The following is a 23,050-nucleotide window of genomic DNA, read 5'->3' on the forward strand; positions in this document are numbered from 1 at the left end:
AATTTTCTTCAATCCAACACCCCTACTCACAAAATTCCCCCTTTTTCTTCCAATAAAAGTCACTATGTTCTTCAACCCCCTACTCATGCAACTTCCCTTTTTTTTCCAATAAATTTTTCCTTTTCTCCTCTAAAATTTACTACTTTCTTTAATCCAGCCCCTGTTTTCCCCCCCTTCATCCCCCAACCTTACTGATGCTTCACCCTAGACACTGAACCTTCACAGCTGTGACCGAGTCGTGCATAAATTAAATCAAGGTCACCCCGTTTTTTTGCCATGGCCTGTTCCCAGTTTTTCGTGGGTATCCCTAAACTGTGGTTTTGCGGATGCATCATTTTGTATAAGGCTTGTAGGGAATACTTTGAGCACCTAGGGAATGAGTTGGGTGTATAAGAATTGCCTTGGATGTACAGAAAATGCTTTGGGGATAGAGGAATTGCTTTGGGGGTGTAGAATTTGTTTTGGGGGTGTAGGAGTTACTTTGGGGATGGAGGAATTGCTTTGGGCAGGCTGGAAATTTGGGGACGGAGCAGATGGTCCCTGCCGTGCCATAAGGCTGAGTCCTAACAGCAGCTCGGTTGTGAAGGAAACAGGAGCCCACCAGCAATGGAAAGAAGGGCAGAATGTGGAATGAATCCCACTGCAAACTCCCGCCTCTCCCTCCCATCTCTCCCTGATTTATTCATTTTTATGGCCGCGCTCCAGTGGATCCCGTCGGGAGCTGGCGGCGCGCGGGCGGTTCATCCCGAGGTTGAGCTCGTGCCTCGGGTGTGACACGCGGATGACCCTGGTGGCATGGATGAATTTGGGGGCTTGGGGCTGAATTTGGGGGCTCAGGGATGGCTGTGGAGTGTCACAGGGGGCTTTGGGGTGTCAGGACTGAATTTGGGATGCCAGGGGTGGCTTTGGCATGTAGAGAATGTTTTTAGGGTGTCAGGGGGGATTTTGGGGAGCCAGGCCTGAATTCGGGATGTCAGGGGTGGCTTTGGCATGTCAGAGATGTCTTTGGGGTTTCAGGGATGGCTTTAGGGTGTCAGGGCTGGATTTGGGATGTCAGGGACTAATTTGGGGTGTCAGGGCTAAATGTGGGGTGTCAGTGCCGAATTTGGGGTGTCAGTGCCGAATTTGGGGTGTCCGGGCTGGATTTGGGGTGTCAGTGCCGAATTTGGGGTGTCCGGGCTGGATTTGAGGTGTCAGTGCCGAATTTGGGGTGTCCGGGCTGGATTTGAGGTGTCAGTGCCGAATTTGGGGTGTCCGGGCTCGCCCCCCCTCACCTCACGCCCGCCGTGCCGCGCACGCGCCGTTGCCGCGGTTACGGGGACGCCGCGGTGACAAGATGGCGGCGGCGGCCGCGCCCCCCCCGCCGCGCTCCCCCCGCCCCTCACGGGTCCCCCCGCACGGGCCCCCGGCCCGGCCCGAGCCCCCCGGCCCCGGCAGCTCCCGGACCCCGCCGCGGGGCCTGCGGCAGCACATGGAGCGGCACGTCCCCGTCCACGCGCTGCCCGAGGAGATCCGCAAGGTACGAGCTGTGGAGATGGCAAAACCCCCCGACGTTTGGAGAGCAGCTCCCGCGGGAATTCAGGGGTGTTTCACTGGCCTGGGGGCACTGGTGCGTTGTCTGGTACACGGTGGTCCTGAGTTAGGGGGGGTGTTGGGTTTCATCACTCTCTGTGCAGTGGAACGACACTAATTCTGTGGGAGCCCTGCAGAGGAACACCTTGGTCTGCCATGGTGTTGTCACTGCAGGTGAGGCCCAGAGAACACCTCTGTCCCTCCGGGTGAGTCTCAGGAACACCTCAATCACTGCAGGTGAGTCTCAGGAACACCTCAGTCACTGCAGGTGAGTCCCAGAGAACACCTCCCTCTGTCCTGGTGCTTTCACTCCAGGTGAGTCTCAGGAACACCTCAATCACTCCAGGTGAGTCTCAGGAACACCTCTCTCTGTCCCGGTGTTGTCCCTCCAGGTGAGTCCCAGAGAACACCTCTCTCTGTCCCAGTGTTGTTCCTCCAGGTGAGTCCACATTTTCCCCTGTTATGGCATGTTTTCCTGCCGTGAGTTTGGAATGACTGAGGGCATAACATGTTCCAAAGGAGTATCAACACAAACGGGAACAGAACATTCCCCTTCATCTTCCCAGGGATCTGCTCTTGGTGTGTTCTTTTGTTTGGCAGGCAGATTATTGCCAGTGTTACAGTGCTGCTGTCTGTGTGGGTTCATTTAGGAGGAGGCTCCACTCAAGTGGAACACGAGTCACTTCTTGTAACACTATCGGGTTTTTAGTTCAGCAATAAAACACCCAGCTGTCCTCATTTCTTGGTCTGCATCTCATAATTAACAAGTCATTTAAAAGCTTTGTGTACTCAGGCTGGAGAAATCCTTCCTGGAGTAGTCCAGGAAACTGTTGAGACAATTTCTGAGATGATTTCTGAGAATTCAAGGGTGGGTAAGATAGACAATGGAAGGGAAAAGGAATATTTGCCCTTAAAACAAGGGGAGGAGAAGAACCTGGGATGCTTAGAGACTCATGAGCAGCTGTTTTGGTAGCAGGAAAGATCCCAATATGTTTGTTGATTTAGAAATTAGTTTTTAAGCATCGGCAGGATAAGGTGGTGAGCAAAAGTCAGTGCAGGCTCCTCAGAGAAACAGTCATGCCAGAGTGTTGGAGGAGAGAATTGTTCTGGATCTAGTTACTGCTCAATATTTCTTTAATGACTTCAAGCTGCAGTTTGGTGGCACTTTTGCTGTCAGTGTCTGATTTGGATCAGCTCCTGAGCCAGTTCCTGATCCGTGTGCCAGGCATACCCTAGCACAGGGAGGAAGCAGGAACAGAAAAGCAGTGACATTAATTCTGTCAGCAGCAGTGTCTGTGTCTGCTGGTTATCACTGAGCCAGGATCTTGGATTACGATGAGAAATACGCTGGTGCCAGTCTGGGAGGGGTTGGGAGCACCCTGGGAACACCACTGAACTCCATATTCTTAGTAAGAATAAGACATATCTTAAAAAAGTGAGTCCAATGCATCAATGCAAAATCCATAGTAACCTCCTTGTCACTTGTCAGACAACACTGAGGTCTGTAATCAGGTCATAAGGAGAATAATATTAGCAAAGGGATGTTACAAAGAAAGAGGCTCCTAATGTATTGTCATATAATAATAGTTGTAATATATTAATAGTTGCAGTATATTGATAATTGTAATGTTAGTAGTTGTAATAGGAATTGCACGTGAAACTTGGGCCTTTGTTATCCTCTCTTCAGGGCTGTTGAGGTTTCAGTTCTGAGCTGCTGTAAAACAAATAATATGACTGATGGGAATTTAGAAAAGAGCAAAAGTAGTAAAGAGCTTAAAAACCTCGTGTTTCTGTGAAAGGGTGATGAGCTGGGTTTGCTCATTCTGCAGAATACCTGAGCAACAGTGTTTGCACGTGTAGGGAGATGGTGGTTCATTTCCAGGTGCAAATTAGGCTTTTCCTCACCTTTCTGGATGTGCTTTGGTTGAATGCTATGGAACTGGAACAGCTCACCCTTGGGAGTTGTGTTGGAATTCTTCCAGTGGGACTGTGGGGGCAAACTTTTCCCTCGGAGTAGAGGATGGGGCAGGGAGTCCTTCCAGCTCCCTCCACTTCTGGGGGTGTGGTTAACAAAAACATCTGATGGGAAGACACAGAATTTCTGGATTGGTACAAGAACAGGCTTATGGTCCTGTCCCATCCTACCCTCCACTCCATGCGGGATATGTGAGCTCCAAGGCAATGACAGCCCCGGATTTTGGGATCAGAGAGTGCTGGGGTTTTACACATCCTGTGGTGCTGCTCATCCCTCGCTCATCCCCTCGCGCTGTAGCTGCACTGCAGTTACAAGGTACAGGCCCTGATTACAAGCCATTCGCACAATTTCCTGTCCTTGTATCTCCCATCTTTTATGTGCACATGTTCCCATCCCCTTCGCATTCTCTGCTGTTGGATTTTGCAGCCTCTCTTCTGGAATCTCTCGGATTGCTCCAAGCAGAGCTGGTGCCAGCTGTGCTTTGCTCTGCCAAAGGGAGCACATGCTCCCAACATGCAGCTTGCAGGCCGAGGGAACACGTGTGTGTGGAGGGAGCCTGTCAAGCACAGGGATTTCAGCCTCAGAGTGGAGAATATTCCCTTCCTGGGGGTTGGTTTGGGCTGGTTTGCTGGAGGTTGGGTTGTAGTGACAAGGGAAGGATGCAGAGCAGAGCCCTCGTCACCCCTCTCCCTCGTGTTCCTGGTAGATGGAGCTCCACAAGCTGCTTATCAAGACTGTTTATTAAATTTTAAAGGAAGTTTTAATCTAGAGGGAAGGAGATTTCTTGGTATCTTCTTAATGAAGCAATAGATGTGAAGGGACTTTGGTTCTTCATGTTCTGACCAATTCTGCCTTAGAGAATCATGTAAAAATTGTACATGCTTTGCTCTCTTTCTCATTCCTTCTACCGCTCTCACAGCTCTTTCTCACCAAATTCGTTGCAAGATGGGTGTAAAAAAAATCAACAGCTAAACATCCACATGCCCAGTATTAAAGCCTACAGGATATTTTTTTTTTGTATTTACAGTTGCATACTCCTTAGAAACTAATTGTTGGTAAAGATCTACATCACTGGCTTGTAACGCCTAATTGTGATGTATTTATGTGTCTTAGAGTTTCTGCCGTCAGCCTCAGCCCAGGAGGGGACAGAAGGAGTTAGTGCTTCCTTCACTCCAGTGTCGTGGATGTGTGTTGTAGGGGAGTTCTGGTTTTGCTGTTTGGTTGGTGTTTTGGTTTGGTTTAATTTTTCCTCAAGACTTTCATATTTCACCTTGGTGGTAGAGGAACCTTTTTCTTGCTGGTGAACTTTAATTAAGGTTCTGCTGTTGTCAAGTCTGTGGAAGTTGATGGGAAGGTGCAGCTTTGAAACAGGAAACAGAACAGCAACCAAATGACCCCAAGTCCTCAAACAAAAAGTTATATTTAATTTCATATTTTATTTGGCAAATAAATGATCTTTGCTGGCGTAAATCCTAAAATTAATGGGGCACAGGATACCCTTCGAGATTAGCCATTCTGTCACCCCAGGAGCTCAGGAGATGGGGCAGGGCAGGAACTCTGAGGCTGTTCCACGTGGGTACAGAACGTTCTGTGGTGTCTGGCTGCCCACAAATACCATGTACACCATGGGCAGCAGTGCTTACACATCACACTTCCCACGTCTGCCATAGATTGGGCCCATTATGGGATCTTTATGAGCACATTACGTTATCTTTCACTTTTCTTGCTCTCTTTGAACAGGGTTATTTGTTTTTAATGGGTTCTGGAACACGTAGTCCCAGCTGTGTTAGTAAGCTAAAGAGTCTCTCCCATCCACCAAGACTCGCTGGGTGGGAGGGAACAACGTGCTCAGGATGTACAATATTGGTACCAGCAGGCATTTAAAAGCAGATCATTTCAATTTGTGCCCTCTAGATAAGTGTGGTAGAATAGCAGAGCCCTTTTCAGTGTCCTCTTGGCACCCACCTTGTGAATTCTTCTGGAGATGATGTTCCCAAGTTGCTCCACTGAGGGTTTCAGCACTTGGCTATAGAATTTCTAATGTTTGTGTGTCACTAGGATGTGAGGCTCCTGCTCTGAGAGTTTTCTGAGTGGCTGTGAGGTGCTTTGGAAATGTCAGAAAATCCTGGAACAGTTTGGGTTGGAAGGAACCTCAAAGCCCATCCAGTCCCACCCCCTGCCATGGGTAGGGACACCTTCCACTGTCCCAGGTTGCTCCGAGCCCTGTCCAACCTGGCCTTGGACACTTCGAGGGATGGGGCAGCCACAGTTTCTCTGGGCACCCTGTGCCAGCCTGTGTCCTCCCAACAGTGAAATGTTACCTGTTAATTTGGGAAAAGCAGCTCCCAGACAGCAAAGGCAGCTGCCAAATTACCCTTTGTCTGGTGTGTTTTGTCATGCAATGCTTTGTGGTTCCCTTCCAGCTGGAAGGTGCTGTGACACATCCCGGGAGAGCTCGGGAGCCCCGGGAAGGTCTGCCCGGGCTGGGGACACGTGTTGTGCATTTGCAGGGCTCCGGTGAGGGGGATCAGCTCCCAGCAGGGCACTCCAGCCTTTTATGATTCATTAGTCTGATTTCCTCACAGGCAGGAAAAAATCCAAGCTACCTGAAATCTGAGTGTTATTTCCTGCCGTGACAAACTGATTATTTCAGGGCATGTTTTGAATGAAGCCACGTTCTGGTTTCACTCCAAGCCTGTTTCTACTCTGTTCATATGTATTCAGAGCGAGCACTGGGATTTGTTTTTTGCAACTGTGATTTTATGGAAGTGGAGCTAATAATTCTGTTTGTAGCATGGCCCAGCAGTACCAGCTGGATTGCTTTTCGGGTAGATGCTGACTGAAAACTTGGCTCAAAATACACTTTTTTCTTTTAAAAGAAGTGAAGTTATTTCTGGGACTCTTAAGAATCTTTCTTTGACTAGAGCAAATATCAGTTTCAATCAGATAACTCTTCCAGCAGAAGACTCCTAGAAAATCAGTGGTGTGGTTTGAGTCATGATTTCTTTTTGTGTAACAGGGATTGGCTGGTTTGGCAGGAGAGGGACATCAAAGTGGTGTGGGAGAGGAGGAGTGACACAAAAAGGAAAGTAAAATTGGATAATAAGGTAGAATAAAACAACTTAAAGAAATAATTTAAGAGCACTCAGCTGCAGCATAATGATTCTTTTTCCTTGAGTTTTATGCATTCAGCTACAAGTTTAGTTTGGACAAATACAGAGATTTTTGTTATTTGGCCAGTCCTTGCTGGAGCAATGTCAGTCCTGCCAGATCCACCAAGGAGCAAGAGCTGTCACTGCAGCATTACATGGCTGAGGAACACTGGGTGTTGCCAGGAGTTTCTTCACCAAAAGGGCTGTCCAGCCCTGGCACAGCTGCCCACAAAGTGGTGGAGTCCCCAACCCTGGAGGGTTCCAAAAAGGTGTGGGTGTGGCACTTGGGGACATGGTCACTTGGTGGCCTTGGCAGTGCTGGGGGATGGTTGGACTCGATGCTGTGATAGGGCTTTTCCACACCAAACAATTCCACATGCTGGATGCTGTATTCCCAAAGCCCTGCTAAGTGAGAAAGGAGCTTGTTTTACTTTGAACACGAGCTCAGCTCTTCACTGGGGTGATTCCTGTGGGTGGATCTGCAATATCAGAGCAGAAGAAGGAGTGCATGGGCTGACACACCCTGGAGCTGCTTGGTCAACTCAAAATGGTATCAGTTCCTGTCTCCTCACTCAAAAGGCTAAAAATGGTCCAGACCACCAATTTTTTTTCCTTTTTCCCCTTATAACTTACGCTCTACAGATGGAACTGAGTCAGACATGTAATTTGAGTGATTATCCCTCTTGGCTCAGCTTTCCATTGGCCTTGGTATCTAAAGAAATCTTTGTAGCCATGGAATAATATCAGTGCTTTTAAACCCAAGTGCAGATGCTTTAAAGCATCTGGTGTAACGTGTGTCACAACTGTGGCTCAAAATCCTGTGGATAAATATCTTCCTACTTCAAGCACTTTGTCCTCAGTGAGTTTGTTTGTTTAATTCCTCATCGATTTTTTTCTCTTCACTGCTTCCCCTCACTGCTCAGGAAATACAAGAGCTCCTACTCAGAGCTCAGATAGTTTCCTTTTCTATTCATTCCAAAGTGTTTTTCCCCTGATTTTTTTTTTTTTTCTGCTTTGAGTTAAGAAGACCACTGTGTTTTGATCAAATGGAAACAGTGAAATATGGAATCTGAAAACATAAATCATTGGGTATTTAACACACATTCTTGGTAGTTACTCAGCAATCAAATTATTCCAGAAAAGGTTGGTTGTAAGTGTAAGAACTAAGGAAAATTTGTTTCCTACAGACTTGTGTGTATTGCAGTGCTTGCAGGGTAATTATGAACGTACAGAGCAAGGTCCTGATTAAGGTAGAATTTCATTTTCTGTTATTTTTTTGACCTTGTAGCAAATACTTGAAAAATGCAACCTGCTCTGGAATCCTTCTAGGTTTTTACTTCACCTGAGAAATGGGTGTGAAGGACAGGACCCACTTCCAGCTGAGCCCAGAGAGATAATATTTGTTTGTTCCATGACTTCATTTATTTTGAAGTTCAATAACAAAAAATGTAAAAATTAGGAAGGTTTAGTACTTGCACAGAGCATTTGCAGGTCAGGCCCCCGATGATTTTGAGTTGTTTTCAGTCCCAGAACCCAGTGAAATTCCAAGCACTGTTTATTTGCAGGGCAGCACAAGAGCACCATGTTCTCTCTGGGATAAGAAACCCCTCCTGTGCTCCCTAAAGCAGCTCATTTTGTCCTTTTTCAATATAGTAATTTCAGTGCTTTGGAACTTTATGGTAGTTATCCTGAATAACAGTTTCATATTTCCAAGCACAGTTTGCAGCTGCCAGGAAAAATAAACTTGCATTTTCAACTCCTTCAGAGCAACTGTAACCAGGGGTGTTTTAAACTGGGGCAACACTTAAGAAATGGGAAAATAAAGCTTGGCCAGGGCATCCTGAAATACCATTTTTATCAAGCTATATTTAAAGTGCTAAAGATTGTTGAATCACGGGATAATGAGCCTTTAATTTATAATTTTTGAAAGCTGCTTTCTTTCCTCTGAGTCCGATTTCTTTCCATTTATCCCAGTGTCTCAAAATATCTCTATTTTTCTTCTTCTGTAAAACAAGGGATTCTTAATTTGACTTCAGCTGTTTGCAGTTTTTCACCTCTCTGATTTTGATAATTCACTGTTGGAATCCCTATAGCAGTTGGCAATTATGCAAGAAAAAATAACTGAAGGAAAGTTGAAGTGTGTTTGAGTCTCTCTGACATACAGTGGCTCTTCCAGCTGCCACCCATGGTCCATCTTCCATATCTCCCAAGTTTGCCAAGAGCTTTTCCTACCCTTGCTCTGAGGGGTCTCTCGGCTGTATCTGAGTGTCCTCTGACCTAGTCTTGATTCTTACCCATCTCCTTCCTCTCCAGTGAATTTATGCTGAATTTATCCCCCAGCCAGGGGCAAACCTGTCAGGTTCAGGGCTCTGTGCTGGTGAGCAGGTGCTACGTGTCCCCTGCTTCAGGATTAATGATTGATCCCTTAGAAAATCACATTTCTCAGTTAATAAAGGACCTTTCCATGAGCTGTAGTTTGTAATCAGCCATGAATGTTTCATACCTACAAACGGGTTCTGTTTTCCACAGCACTACAGTGCCATGGACACTACCTCATCCTCATTAATCCCTTACTCACTGCAATTATTTGTGTACAGATTGCTGGCTTACATCACTTTGTTCACTCCCCACTTTTCTTGCCTGCTTCACTCGGACACCAGTTGCCAGAAAACCACAGGAAATAACATTTTTCTGGCTCAAGCGATCACAGATTCATTAAGGAGATAACTTTGTTAAACACAGAGTTTTATTGTCAATTAATACACCAAACATAGCTCAGAGGTACTTTAGAATTCCAGTGGGAGTTCCCACATATTAAATTGCCAGGCTTGATACATCCTGTTAAGTTTCCAGTAAGGCAAAGCACTGCTGTAGCTTGGGTTCATTTCCTAATGCAGAATTTTTCTTTATTATTTGTTAAAGCAATAACATCATCTGATCATAAATGCTCTGGAGAATGAAATGGTTTAAATGACTCAGATTTACTATTGTTACTTAGTGTCACTCAGGGTTTTTTTGTTCAATGTGTTCCTCACAAACAGTTTTACCATTTCCTGTCTTTCCAGATGTCCCGGGATGAGACGGTGTGTAAATACTGCGGGGTCAGCTACCTGATCCTCCACGAGTTTAAGGTGATGGAAGAGAAAGTCAAAGCAATGGAAAAGGAGATAAAGTTTTATGAAGGAAGCATCGAACGGGAGCAGAGGCTCCAGGCTGAATTACAGGCCCTGTACCGAGACCTGGAGCGCTACCGAGCTGCCAGTGAGTCCAAAAGTGAAAGGTCAGAGCTCATCATCTTCTCTGCTGACATTCCCCTGCAGCTTATTAGGGACCTTCATCCCAAAGAAGTTTAAAACAGAAATAACAGAATCGCAGAATATGCTGGGTTGGAGCAGACCCACGGGGATCATTGAATCTTTTATCAGATGCATCATCTATGATACTTTGTGATATGATGTGATACTGGGATACTTTATTGAAATCATCTTTCACAGTATTCCTTGGAAGCAAGTCTAAAATTCCTTCCTAGTTTAGAAACAGTCCATACATTTAAAGTGAGAGAGAGGCCAAGAAGGCACTTGGAGGTATTTCCCCTGCACACACTTCCAAATAGAAATTGGAAATATTTCACCTTATCATCTTGTAATCAAATTGTAATATTTGAAATGAAATGGCACAGTACTGGGAATTTCACAGTTGTGAGAGTTTGACTGATTGTCTCATAGTAACCTGGGAAAGAATTCCCAGTGTTGTTGCCCTCAGAAGCTCAGGCTTCACTCTCTAAAGGGCAGATACTAAAGGAATTATAAACATTTTGGGTCCTGCCTGTGGCACTGTTCTCCAGGAGCAGGAGTCTGCAAATCCTTGCAGACAGATACGTGAAGGTTCCAATTAATTCCCTTAAGAACTCCAGTAATGAATGACAGACCTCAGAGCCATGTTGGGATTTCCAGGGCACAGTGATTAGAACCTTTAAGTGTGTTCTTTCAGCTCATGCTTACAGGTTGTGTATCCTTTTCTGTCCTCATATTTTGGAATCTACCATTATATTCCACTAGTTGATTACAGTAGGACTATAAACAATATTTATAGTCCACTAATAAAAGATACTTTATAAAAGTGCAGCTGCCCAAGTTGACAACTGATGGAATAAAGAGGGACATCAAGGCCACCAGAAACTTCTTGATAATTTCTTGCTTATCTAAATCAAACTGTTTGTCAGAAGCTTTTTGTAAGTGTGAGATTGTAACTTTAATTACCAGCTCAGCCATTTTGATTTTTGGGACCCCCAGTGGGGGTGTTCCTTCCATGTTTGCTCACATCAAGTGATCCAGAACTGGTGACATGGGCATTTTGAGTGTTAAGGTGCTCCAGAGATTGGACTGGAATGCTTTGGAAACCTGCTTTTTTTTGTTTTTCAGAATCACTCAGATACCGTTAAGAATTTAATGTTTCTATTAAGGGATTTAGTTAGGCTTGTGTTTGCTAATGTTACTAATAACACATTGATTTTAGAGCACAAGCTCCCACAAATTTGAACAAAACGTGTTTATGTTGTAGATCACTCTGCTCATGTTTCTTGCAATATTTTTTTCATTTAAACTGAACATCCTCCACCCACCCCCCTTCCCAATATTCAACGTTTTCTTTGGTTTAACATCATGTTTTTAAAGAGCTGTTTGCTCCTTGTCCCTTTAACGACCCTGGGTGGCAGAATTCGGTGTGTGAGCAAATGCAGTGACAGCACATTCTTCTTGGGGAGGATCATTTGCCAGAGCTAAACTTGAAATTTTCATTGAGCTGCCTCTTTGTAGTAAAGCTGGAACAGTTAATAAAAATTTTTATCTCTGCACTTTCCCCCCCTGAGGCTTGACTTGATTTAAAAGCTGCTGAAATCAAGTGCAATACTTGCAGTAGGCTCCCACTCCAGCCATAAATCAACTGTTGTGCCTTGTTAAATACCTTGTCTAAATATTCCTTATCTTCTCTTCACTATTCTGGGCCTCTCACTACCTTGTGCTGTTGGCATTAAGTCACTATTCACCATCCTCATTTCTGGGTCTGGCAAGGCTGACAAATTATTCCTCCCAGAAGCCAAATATCCCCTTTTTTAAATTTTATCTCTGGGAGACCAATGGATTTAATCTTTCTTGTCAGTTCAGACTGTTTCATTTTTATATTCCTTTTAGGTTCAGGTTTGCTGTTGTTTGTACCTGTGGTTACCCTTGAAAGCCCCCTGGGAACGGGAGCTTTGGCAGGGATTGGTTACCTGTTCTTTGGGATTGGGGGACAAGAAGGGGAACTAACCAGTAGTTAGTTCCACTTAGCTATTCAAGCCTTATTCCATGTTAAAATCAGTTTAATTGTGATAGTAATTTAGTTTGGGTAATTCTTGACACATCCAATATAAGAAATATAAAATACATTTAAATGCTAAGGATGTCCTCAGGTACCACATCCACAAGTTTTCTGAACACCTCCAGGGATGGAGACTCCACCACTGCCCTGGGCATCATCTGGAATGAAAATGAGCAGCTGTTGGGTCTGAGCAGATCCTGCACTTTCAGGGAGCTGAAAATACCGTGGTGGAACTTTTTTGGGGCAGGATGTTCCAGGCTCTCTGAGCCTCCTGTCCCTGCTGGCTCCAGGCAACTCGGGATGCTGGTGCTCCTCCAGTCCCACTGGGAATCAGAGGGAGTACCAAGATGATTTATTCTGATCTGGACTTGTGAGAGACGCCCTAAATCCCAACAAACAGGGTAATTGCTGCTGTCATTGCTTTAGGACAATGACTGTGTTTGCAACTCCTTCTTGATTTTCTCCTCCATTCTTCTCCTGTCAGCACTGGGAGTTACCACGTCCTGATTCCCCTCCCGCCCCGGGCAGGATCCCTCCTGTATTCCCCAGGAAAGCAGGGCTGCAGAGATGGGCTGTTAATTCTGCCCGGCTGAACTATAGGACAGAGGATGAGCTCAGTGTGTTCCCACCATTCTCTCAATGCCAGCAGTTAATGATCCATGGAACTTTTCCTTTGTGCTAAAAAGCACCAAAATAACATGTTTATTTTGCTCCCTCCTGGTGCCAGGAGGGTGCAACTGTCCTGCCTTTTCCACGGGTGCTTTTGTGTGGGACTGACCAGAACATGCTGAAAATGTCCCTTTTATTATATCAGGGCTCTGCGATGGAAAGAGGAAGAAAATGTGTCTGATTATTTACCAGTTTCTTTCTTAAACCGAAAGATCTTCACATATCCCATTCTAGACTAAGAATGGAAAATGAGCATCCAGTTTTCCCTGGATCCCAAAGTTTTGGTTTGTTATTGTTCAGTGCTAAATCACTGCTTTTTTCCTCATCTGCAAAAGTAGGTTTGAATTTCTGTAGCTGTAGGGGGGATGGACATTTCCTTGTTAGTGGAACAGTTCTGCTCCCAAACGCAATCAAACAGATTGATTCTCTGCCCTCCTGCCTCCACTTCTGGGGAAATTTTCCTAAAAAGGTAATATCAGAAATTTTTTCAAATTTTTAATTATTTTTGGAGTTGTTTTTTTTTCCAGTGATCATATTTCAGCCCAAAAACTTGCTTTTGAACTCCCAGAAGTTCAGTTCTGATTTTGTCAGAGGCCTGCAGACCCAGGTTTCTTTATCAGGACTCATATTTCTTAAAATTTGTGTTTTGGTGCAAATGTGCTCATCTGTGTGTAACAGTAACTAAAGCACTTTGATGCTTTGTCTTAATTTTAATATATTTTTTATTATAAATCATTTTAATTTTCTGCTGCTTTTTACAACTGAAGCCAAGGCTTCTGCCACCCTTTGGGTTTGTAAAATATTTATTGATTCAAATACTATTTATTTACTTGTGACGGTGAGTCACCAGTAGGGAAATGGATCATTTACTCTGCATGAGCAGTGAGCGTTGAAAGCTTCGAAAGGGGCTGGTTTGTAGCAGTTCCTGTCACTGGAGTTGTATTTTGGGGATGGAAGGCTGGTTGAGGATGGTTTTCTGCAGCCAACAGCTGTACTGCAGCTGGGGCTGAGCTGCTGTGTGGGATCCTTCCTTCACGGGTACCACGGGAGGGGAACTGGCTCCAACTCTTATTCCTGGGCACTTCCATTCACTCCACGACAATTGTGGGAATAATTCCCGAGGTGTTGAAAGAACAGTGTTTAAACTGTGTTTATTTGCACTGTGATAGCTGGGCTTGGCAAACAAAAGGTGCTGTAATGAGAAAGTTCAGAAGGTAAATGTTGGAGGTGAAGAACAGCTCGAGGTCGATGTTTGGGGCTGTGTTTGTTGTGGCTGATCCTGCACGGAGCTGGGGGAGGGATGGAGAGCTCCCCGTGCTTCCCAGGGGACACCACCCTCCTCCTCCTCTCCTGTGAGCACTGAGGGGGGTGAAAGAAACACTGCTTGGGTGTCCTGTGTCTTGTCATGGGGCGGCTTTTCAAAAGGTGTGTAAAAAAATTGCGAATCACACAACGGTTTGGGTTGGAGGGGACCTGCACAGGCCATCTTTTAGTAGGAGGGAGGGTACACAGCGTGCTGCTGAGTCCAGATAACAGCAAAGTTGTCCTGCCCCCAGTTTTAAGATCTTTTTTGGTGTCAGCTTTGAAGTAAAATGCTCAAAATTGTCACCTGCATTGTCATTTAAGAACCCATCAGGTGCTGCTGTGAAGCACCGGGGAAGATCCAGGAGAAAGAAAACAGTTCCATGGTCAGGGGTGTGAAACCAAGGGCAAGTTCTTCCCATTTGGAGACTGATAGTTGTGTGAAATATGTGATTATCACCTTTGAAAAGCTGTGGCTGCCCCACCTCTGGGAGTGTCCAAGGCCAGGTTGGAGCAAGCTGGGATAGTGGAAGGTGTCCCTGCCCATGGCAGGGAGTGGCACTGGATGGGCTTTGAGGTCCCTTCCAACCCAAACCAGTCTGGGATTCAATTCCATTTAATTTAAAGCTGAAACAGAAGTTAGAGGTTGTTTATGAGCACAAATAAGACTTTCTGATTATTTTATTTGCATCTCTAGAATAAAAAGCCTGACAATGGAACTGAAAACCAAGCAAGAGGAGTTTAAAAATGTGAAAGCTGATTTGCAGTATTTCCAGGAGGAGAAGGAAGCAGCCTACAAACAATCCCAGGTGCTCAGGTAAGAACCCCAAACCAAATGCTGGTGTTGGAAATGCTCTGTTTCTTACTTACATGTTGTTTATAAAGACCTACCATAGGCTTAGCCATAGTCATTTAAACATGACTACTGTGATTTCCCAATAAAAAATGATTGTACAATTGCCTGTCTAGTTTTCTTCATTTATACATAAAAGCTCTAAATCAACATTTAGAAGGGAGAAACTTATAAATATATTCAATACCTAATACAACATATTTCATATAGTAATGTAGTATAAATTATTGTATAACAGAAGAGTAGTTGTCAAGTTTCCTCTGAGTCCTAAGTTTATTATATAAATTATTTTTGAAATACACCTCTGGTATTGTGTTCTCTCTTGCAGAAGTACCTTGGAACACCATTGCTCAACTCTGAACAAGGCTGTCTCCCTGTTCCCTTTCATCAGAAGTGAGCTGGACAGCATTAAAGAGGTCATCTCCACTAACCTGGAGAACTGGGCTGCCATGAAAGAGGAAATTTCTCTGCAGATAAAAACTGTGAGCAAAGAGGCTCTGACAGGTAAAGCATCTTACAAGAATTTGGGGCAGGAGAAAATAATTTTTGGTAGTTGAGTGTCAATGAGAAGGTAAAAATTAATTAGATGAAGAACTTACATCACTTATATTTTCATTGATCTTGACAACAGTCAAGTTAGACCAAGCCTAACTCCACTGTCAAGGCAGTTGGTACATGTTTTATTTGCAAATTTTAAACACTTTCTGTGGTGCAGATATTTTCATTATCTATAATCTTTCCCAACTACTCCACACTTAAATCCATTTACTGTGAGACTAAATGATGTGAATACCAAAAGATTTGATATCTTATACTGTTTCCTACTTGCCATTCATTAACCAAGGCTAGTTAAAGTACATATATAAGAGCTTTTAGAAACTTTTTTCAAGCTAACCAAGCAAAAACTGGTCGAAAGAGCAACCACTCTGTAGCATTTTTTGTCCCAAAATCTGAATGTTCTGAAAAGGTTGTTGCAAAAACAGTAAAATAAACAAAAAAAATTACTGTATGTTAATATCATATGTTAATCATGAACAACTGATACAACAGAACATAAAAGCTTTTAAATGGCATTCACAGGCCCCCCAAAAAAAATGTGAAACTAAACTGTTTTGATTTAGAAAGCTGGATTTAAGGATGGATTTAATGTTCACAGTCACAATATTCACCAGGCTCAAGTGGGATATGTTGGATGAGGGATGTGTAAGAATGGCACCACTCCTGCTTCTGTACAGAAACTCTGTGTATTTGGAGTATTACACAAATAAACCAGGGAATACTCCAGAAAAGAAGCCTGGAAATGTGTGGCTCTCTTTGAGCCTGCAGATGTCTGCAGGAACACGTTCACATTGCCTTTATTAGCAGAAGTAGGCAGGGAATGAGCACAGGAAGAGAGGGATCCTCAGGACACACCATCCTTCCTGTGCTCAGAGGAGGTGACTCATGAATCCCAACATACTGACACTGATACACTGATTGTTCTTACAAACAGTGAGTACTAAGGAGGGGGTTTCTGGTCACGCTCATCTCCAGCAGGGAAGAGCCCCTGATTTGGGGCTCAGGACCCTCCAACTCTCCCTTGGGGGCTCAGGACCCCCCAGCTCTGCCTGTGCTGCTCAGTGGGTTCGTGCCTGCTGCCCCCAGGGACAGCTGCCCCCTGATTCCTTCCCAGTGGGAACAAAGCCATCATTGAAAACATCCCAATTCCCTGCAGTGTCACAGGAAGCACAGGCTGCTGGGCAGCTGGGATGGCAGAGAAAGCCCCATTTTCTGAGCTGCTCCACACACACAGGTTTCACTCAAGCTGTGGCTTTGCACTGGAGTTCTCAGGGGCAGAGCAGTGTGGGAGAGGCACATCACCCACCCTGCCCTTACCTCCCCTCTCCCAAGGATGGGAAGCATGATGGAAAGGATGACAGCAGCTCACCTACTTCTTTGGACCTTAGAACCCTGATCAAACTGACCCCCAGAGCTCAAGGAGTTTGGACAAGGCTCTCAGGCATGTGGTGGGGTTGTTGGGGTGTCCTGTGCAGGGCCAACAGTTGGACTTATCCTTGTAGGTCCCTTCCAACTCAGGATATTCTGTAATTCTGTGACACAGCAACTCGTCCTCTCACACACGCTGAAAAACTGGAAGGGAAGGAATTCACCTGTAAATATTATTTCCCCAGGCCTCTAAAGCTGTAGCAGTCAGCACAGGGCCTCTTTGGGTGCTCTGGGTGTTCCAGTCCCTAATCACACTACCACAGACTCTTTTCAGCAAAACTAACCTCGTCTGAGGCAGAGCAAAAACCAGTGCCCAGGGATCAGTTTGTGTTTCCAGTCTGGGGACTGGGCACGACCCTTCCCAAACAACCCCTGATTGTGCCCAGCTCTCTGCTCCTGAAGGACACCCTTGTTCCAGCAGGAAGCAGGGTGTGGCCAAGGGAGTTATTCCCAGCCTGTGGGCTGCTTTGTGCCCCTTCAATCCCAAAGACCTCTCAGATAAAACCAGCTGGATTTGGGTATGGCTTGTTCTCACTCAGACACGGGAGGAGGGAGTAGTTGCTGCATTTTGGGTGTAGGTTTGCTCGTGAATTCAAGGTGACCTGAGGAGTAAAGCAGTAGGCTGGCCAAGGGAAGGGGTGCAGCCTCTCCACACATTTGGGAGGCAGCACTGCAGGACCCTCCAGCAGCTCCCAAAAGGATGTTATACCATCACCCTACAGTCTCCTGTGTGTAAAACAGTGAGAAAAACTGGTAGTAGGAGACACAAGGCAAGTGAAAATGTCTCCAAGTCTTTGTGTTGCAATCACAGCTCAGAGTAAGTTTATTATTGGTGTTTAAAATGTTGGTAAGTATTTCTATCACTTCCAAAAGAGTTGTAGCATAATTGTTTAAGAAATAATGATGTTCCCAGGGCTGGAGCCCCTCTGGAGCCAGGCTGGGAGAGCTGAGGGTGTTGACCTGGAGAAGGCTGCAGGGAGACCTGAGAGCCCCTTGCAGGGCCTAAAGGGGCTCCAGGAGAGCTGGAGAGGGACTGGGGACAAGAGATGGAGGGACAGGACACAGGGAATGGCTTCCCACTGCCAGAGGGCAGGGCTAGATGGGATATTGGGAAGGAATTCCTGGCTGTGAGGGTGGGGAGGACCTGGCACAGGTTGCCAAGAGAAGCTGTGGCTGCCTCTGGATCCCTGGGAGTGTCCAAGGCCAGGTTGGACAGGGCTTGGAGCAACCTGGGCTAGTGGGAGGTGTCCCTGCCCATGGCAGGGGTGGGACAGGATGGGCTTTGAGGTTCCTCCCAACCCAAACCATTCCATGATTCCATGAGTACTGAAGTCCTGCGGTCAAAAAACAGGTGTCATATTTTTAGTGGGGAAGGTAAATTTGACAACAGCTTTTACAATTTCTTGTTTCCTCCTCAGAAATACCCAAATTGAATCAAAGATTGGCAAAATCCCAGAGGGAGAACGAATGTCTGCAGGAGAAGGTGAAACACCTGACAGGGGTGGCCGACACAGTTGAGCTGAAAACCCAACAGCTCCAAACGTCCCTTCAGCAAGGGAACGAGCTCCAGAGCAGGTGCCGTGAACTGCAGAAGGAGACATTGGGTAAGAAAATTTTGACGTTTCTAGCAAAATTCCAAGGGGAAAAAATGCCAAAAAAAGAAGTCTTTAAGAGCACTGAAGTTGTGGCTGGTACTGTGAAAAGACTGAACAGGAGTGAGCAGGACTTTTGGCTCTCAGGACTGAACAGCAGCCAAGCCAGGCTCCTTTAGAGTCATTAAACAGGAGACTCTCTAATGATTTGCCCTTGATTGTGTGTCCTCTTGAAAACTGCAAGAACAGTGACAGCACTTGAAATTATAATAATATAAATTCTACTATCTTGGGAGCTCTGTAGAGACAATAACTCGTTATAAAAAGATGATTTATATTGGTATCTCCTGAGTCATTTTCTCTTGCATTCACAGCACTGGCTCAGGGATATTTTGAGACCTTGGAAACACATCTAGAGGTTGTGCTGTTCTGGGCACAGCTCTGAGTCATCAGATTGGCACAGCAGTTCCCAGCCTGCCTTATGCTCAGTGTGTGGGGTCAGGGGGTCTCAGGGATGGGCACAATGGAGGAGTTTTGCTGCTCCTTCAGTGCCTGCGAAGATCTCAGATGTGAGACTGCAGGGACCATCCAGCCAGGGAAGTGCAGCTTCCTGGGGAGGTGACAGCAGGTGCAGAGGGGAATCAGAAGAGCCTTTCCCTGCTCCCCACTGGCCCAGCCCCAGGTGACTCAGGATCACAGGGGGTTTGTGGGGTTGGTTCCTCAGCGGAGCAGCAGCTCCCAAGTCCTTCCCGGGACTTCAGTTCCAGTTTCTGTTCTCCTGCTGCCAGAGAATCCCGGGAGGGGAGGGCACAGACTGTGCTTTTGGTGGTGTGTCATCACCAGAGCTCAGCCAGCTCTACCAAAAGAGAAGTTGGTGGAAGTCCCCTCTGTAAGTGCTTCACTCTGGCCCCACAAATCCTGGATTTATATCTGTGTCAGCACCACTGGTGGAATTTGTTCTACAGTTTAGTCTCTGCATTTCCCTAGAAGTGTCCAAGGCCAGGTTGGACGGGGCTTGGAGCAACCTGGGACAGTGGAAGGTGTCCCTGCCCATGGCAGGGGGTGGAACAAGATGAGCTTTGAGCTCCCTTCCAAAATTGCTCCTTTCATCCAGGCTCCTCCTCCGAGTTAACCTGGGGAGGGCGTTTGGGATCCAGACATTTGGGATCCATCTCTCACCGGTTCTGCTGCTCTGGGAATTCAGTGTTAATACGAACAACTAGAGAGTTATGGTTTTGAGGAGAAAAAACCATGGGATTTGTTGAACTAAATTCCCATTTTTCACTTTCATGTGACATAATTGGAAGGGAAAGCTCTTGAAATCAACCTGAAATGTTAGAATATTCTGAAAAAGCTTTATCCATGCTCTTTTATTTATTAATTTTCGCTGCTGGCATTGATGTGAGACCTAACCAAGACCTACCATCTCTGGGGTTGTCTTTTTTTTTTATCCCTCTCCACTTCAAAGGAATATTTTGGAAGCCGCTTGTTTATGTTTATAAAGAGAATTGAAAATTTGCAGTGAAACTTGAAACAGTGGACATTTTATGGAGAAAACACAGCTAAAACATCACAAATGGAATTCATACAGAGTATTAGGACTCTGCAAGATCTTAATGAACAGTAGAAAGCTCAGCTAAACTGGTTGATGCTGAGGCATATATGAGGCATTTTTAAATGAATTAGTGAAAATGTAGCAGTTACTTGATAATAAATCAGTTATTAAGGAGCAGTAAGAGGTTTGATGTGGATATCCAGAAGATTTCAAGGCAGGAAAGCTGCTGGCTCAGGCATTTTGATTCTGCCCTTCCTGAGTGGGTCATTAAAACACAAATCCATGAGGATTTGAAGGGGTCTGGCCTAGGGAACATGTTGCTGGATTTGGGTAATAAACCCAGTTAATGCACTGCTGATAGAAATGTTCTCTTTGAAATATAAAACATGATTTTCTCCATAAACAAGCATTAAATATGAGTTTGCCAATGTATTAAAATAAATTAATGGGAACAAACAACAGTCTTGGTGGAAATGAGCTCCAGGGAGTGGATTTATGCTGTCCAAAGTCAGGGTGTAGGAACTCAGCTGGATCCAGAGTGTCCATGGGTTTGGGGGAGCTTGGTTTCATGGTTTATTTTGCTTTTTTTTTTCCTCCCCCAAACTACTCTAACATCCCTCTTTGGTACTGAAATAGTTCAATGCTCCAGGGAAAAACCCCCAAACCACCAGGATTTGTGATTTCCAGTTTTTTAAGGATTCTCCTTTCAGCAGCCAATATTTTGAAGATTCTTCTCTTGCTCGTATATCATAGAGTTGTAGATTATTGACTATTTCCTGTGATAGCAGGCATTTGCAAGAGCAGAAACTGAGCAGTAGTTTCAACTGTTGTTTCTTTGTGCTCGTGCTTGTTGTGACTTCCTGAAAATTCCCTTTGTGGGGGATTTGTGGGTTCAGTTTGTTGGTGTCACAGCCCTTTCCGGCCTCTCAGAGCATTACCCGGTGAGTGGGAGAGGGCAGGTCTTGACAAATGCTCAGCACAGGGTAAGGTCTCGTGAATAATTGTCTAATCAAAGACTCACAGAACTAAAAATCAATAATTGGGATGGTGTCTGTGTATCTTTAGGGCTGGGAGCAGCAGAGCTTCAACAGCACGTGCTCCTCAAAGAGAGGAGCTGATCCCTGTGCTTTCGTTTCATTACCAGCCAAATCCTTTCCTCCACTTAATCACAGATAAAGAATCATTTTTCTTCCCAGAGGCCTTGTGGTTTTTCTCTAGCTCATTTATAGTTTCAGGCTTTACCCCTTTATGGGCTGAAATTGCTGGTGATGCATATGAAATGTGAATTTTCAATCTTTTGGTGCTCGTGCTCCTTGGGCTACTTCAGTTCCTAAATATAAACTTAGTGGTCTGCTGACATAATGAGAGATGATGGAAACTTGCAGGCAGCTGGAGGAGGGACTGGAACTTGGACTGGGAATGTTAGCACTGCTCATGGAAAGAAGGAGCAGCGTTTTCATCCCAGCGAAGTGCCTTTAATGCCACTTTAAAGACCGCTTTGAAAAGCTTTGAAAATCCAAAGAGGGAATAGTTTCCTGCAGTTTTAGGTAGGCTGCAGTTCAAACAGCCACTTTTCATGCTGCAAGTGCTGTTGAAATACATTTTTTATCAATTCCAGCTGTGGTAGGAAGAATTGGAAGGGAGAGAGCCGGGGAATGCAGGGCTGGTGCTGGAGCAGAGTGTGACGAGGCAATGGCTCATTAGTGCTTTTCAACAGCCTCACAGTGGAAGAGGAAGCAGATGAATAGGATGGAAAACAGCACCCAAGTTCCCTTCCAGGAGGAGTTGGGATGAGGCTCTGTTTGAGTTCGACTGACTTACAGAAGGGCCTCACTTTGCTTCTGGAGGAAAAGCAGGAATCCACGTTCTCCTGTGGCCACAGGCTGGGAGACCTGGGAATATTCAGCCTGGAGAAGAGAAGGCTCCAGGGAGACTTTAAAGCCCCTTCCAGTGCCTAGAGGGGCTCCAAGAAAGCTGGAGAGGGACTGACTGCAGGGCTAGGAGACCCTCCAGCCTTGGGTCTGAACAAAACCACAGGTCTGGCTTTGGCAGAGATTCTGCTCTGGGCTGAAGGGTGAGCTTTGCCACCCCAGAGGTCCATGAAGCTGTGCCTGAACTGTGATGAGAATTCCATAAAGCTTGATAAAATAAAAAATGCTGTGATCTGGGATTCTTCTAGCACTGCTAGTTTGCTGGCAGTGCCCTGAGTTCGTGGTGAGCAGGACGAGGGCACACGTGGAGCCCACACAGCCCTTGTGCTTCCCAGTGGGAGCGTGGCCGGGGCTGCCCTGGTGGCACAGTGACTGTGGGATGAGTCAGAGCTTGTCCTGTGTACACCAAACCAGCTGCCTGATTTTCCCCAAACCACGCTGAAATGAAGGGAAAATGAAACCAACCCCTCCCTGAGCCGTTCTCTGTGTGATGCAGAGATGTGGGGAAGGAGCAGCTCCTCTTGCCTGCAGTGCCTGGCCAGGCAGCGAGGAGCAGGCTGGGTTTCGCACCTTGAAAACACGTGGGCTCTGTAGGCATGCATTTATTTTTGGTAGGCACAGTCATTTTAGACCAGAGACTCACTGACATGGAACAGGTTCCCCCCTGACTGCCAGGATCTGCTATGCTGGGCTTCTGTCCCTGGGCTGCTGCTCAGGAGGATCTCAGGTGCTGGTGGGGGTCTGAACATCCTCAGTGCCAAATCCAGGGTCCCCAACACAGGAAGGACATGGAACTGTTGGAGCAAGTCCAGAGGAGGGTCACCAAGTTGATTGAGAGGTGGAGCACCTCTGCTGTGAGGAAAGGCTGGGAGAGTTGGGATTGTTCAGTCTGGAGAAGTTTCAAGGTGACTTAATTGTGGCCTTGCAGTGCCTGAAGGGGCTACAGGAAAGATGGAGAGAGACTGTTTATAAGGCATGGGGTGACAGGACAAGGGGGAATGGCTTCAAACTGCCAGAGAACGGGGTTAGATAGGATATTGGGAAGGGATTGCTGTCTGTGACGGTGGGGAGGCCCTGGCACAGGTTGCCCAGAGAAGCTGTGGCT

At 45.8% G+C, this 23,050-nt stretch overlaps 1 protein-coding gene across 1 annotated transcript in view; it reads left to right on the forward strand.

Annotated features, from left to right (window-relative positions):
* The first annotated feature begins 1,404 nt into the window (after positions 1-1,404).
* Positions 1,405-23,050, forward strand: part of LEKR1 (leucine, glutamate and lysine rich 1) — a 32,507-nt gene continuing 10,861 nt past the window's right edge. The window contains exons 1-5 of the mRNA XM_017831361.1: positions 1,405-1,519; positions 9,765-9,979; positions 14,726-14,845; positions 15,210-15,385; positions 18,286-18,471. Coding sequence (XP_017686850.1) covers positions 1,472-1,519; positions 9,765-9,979; positions 14,726-14,845; positions 15,210-15,385; positions 18,286-18,471 — 745 coding nt within the window. The 5' untranslated portion in view covers positions 1,405-1,471. The remainder of the gene's footprint in view (positions 1,520-9,764; positions 9,980-14,725; positions 14,846-15,209; positions 15,386-18,285; positions 18,472-23,050) is intronic.

This window comes from Lepidothrix coronata, unplaced genomic scaffold, assembly GCF_001604755.1.
Source record: "Lepidothrix coronata isolate B3197 unplaced genomic scaffold, Lepidothrix_coronata-1.0 Scaffold190, whole genome shotgun sequence".
In the NCBI taxonomy this organism is placed as follows: domain Eukaryota; kingdom Metazoa; phylum Chordata; class Aves; order Passeriformes; family Pipridae; genus Lepidothrix; species Lepidothrix coronata.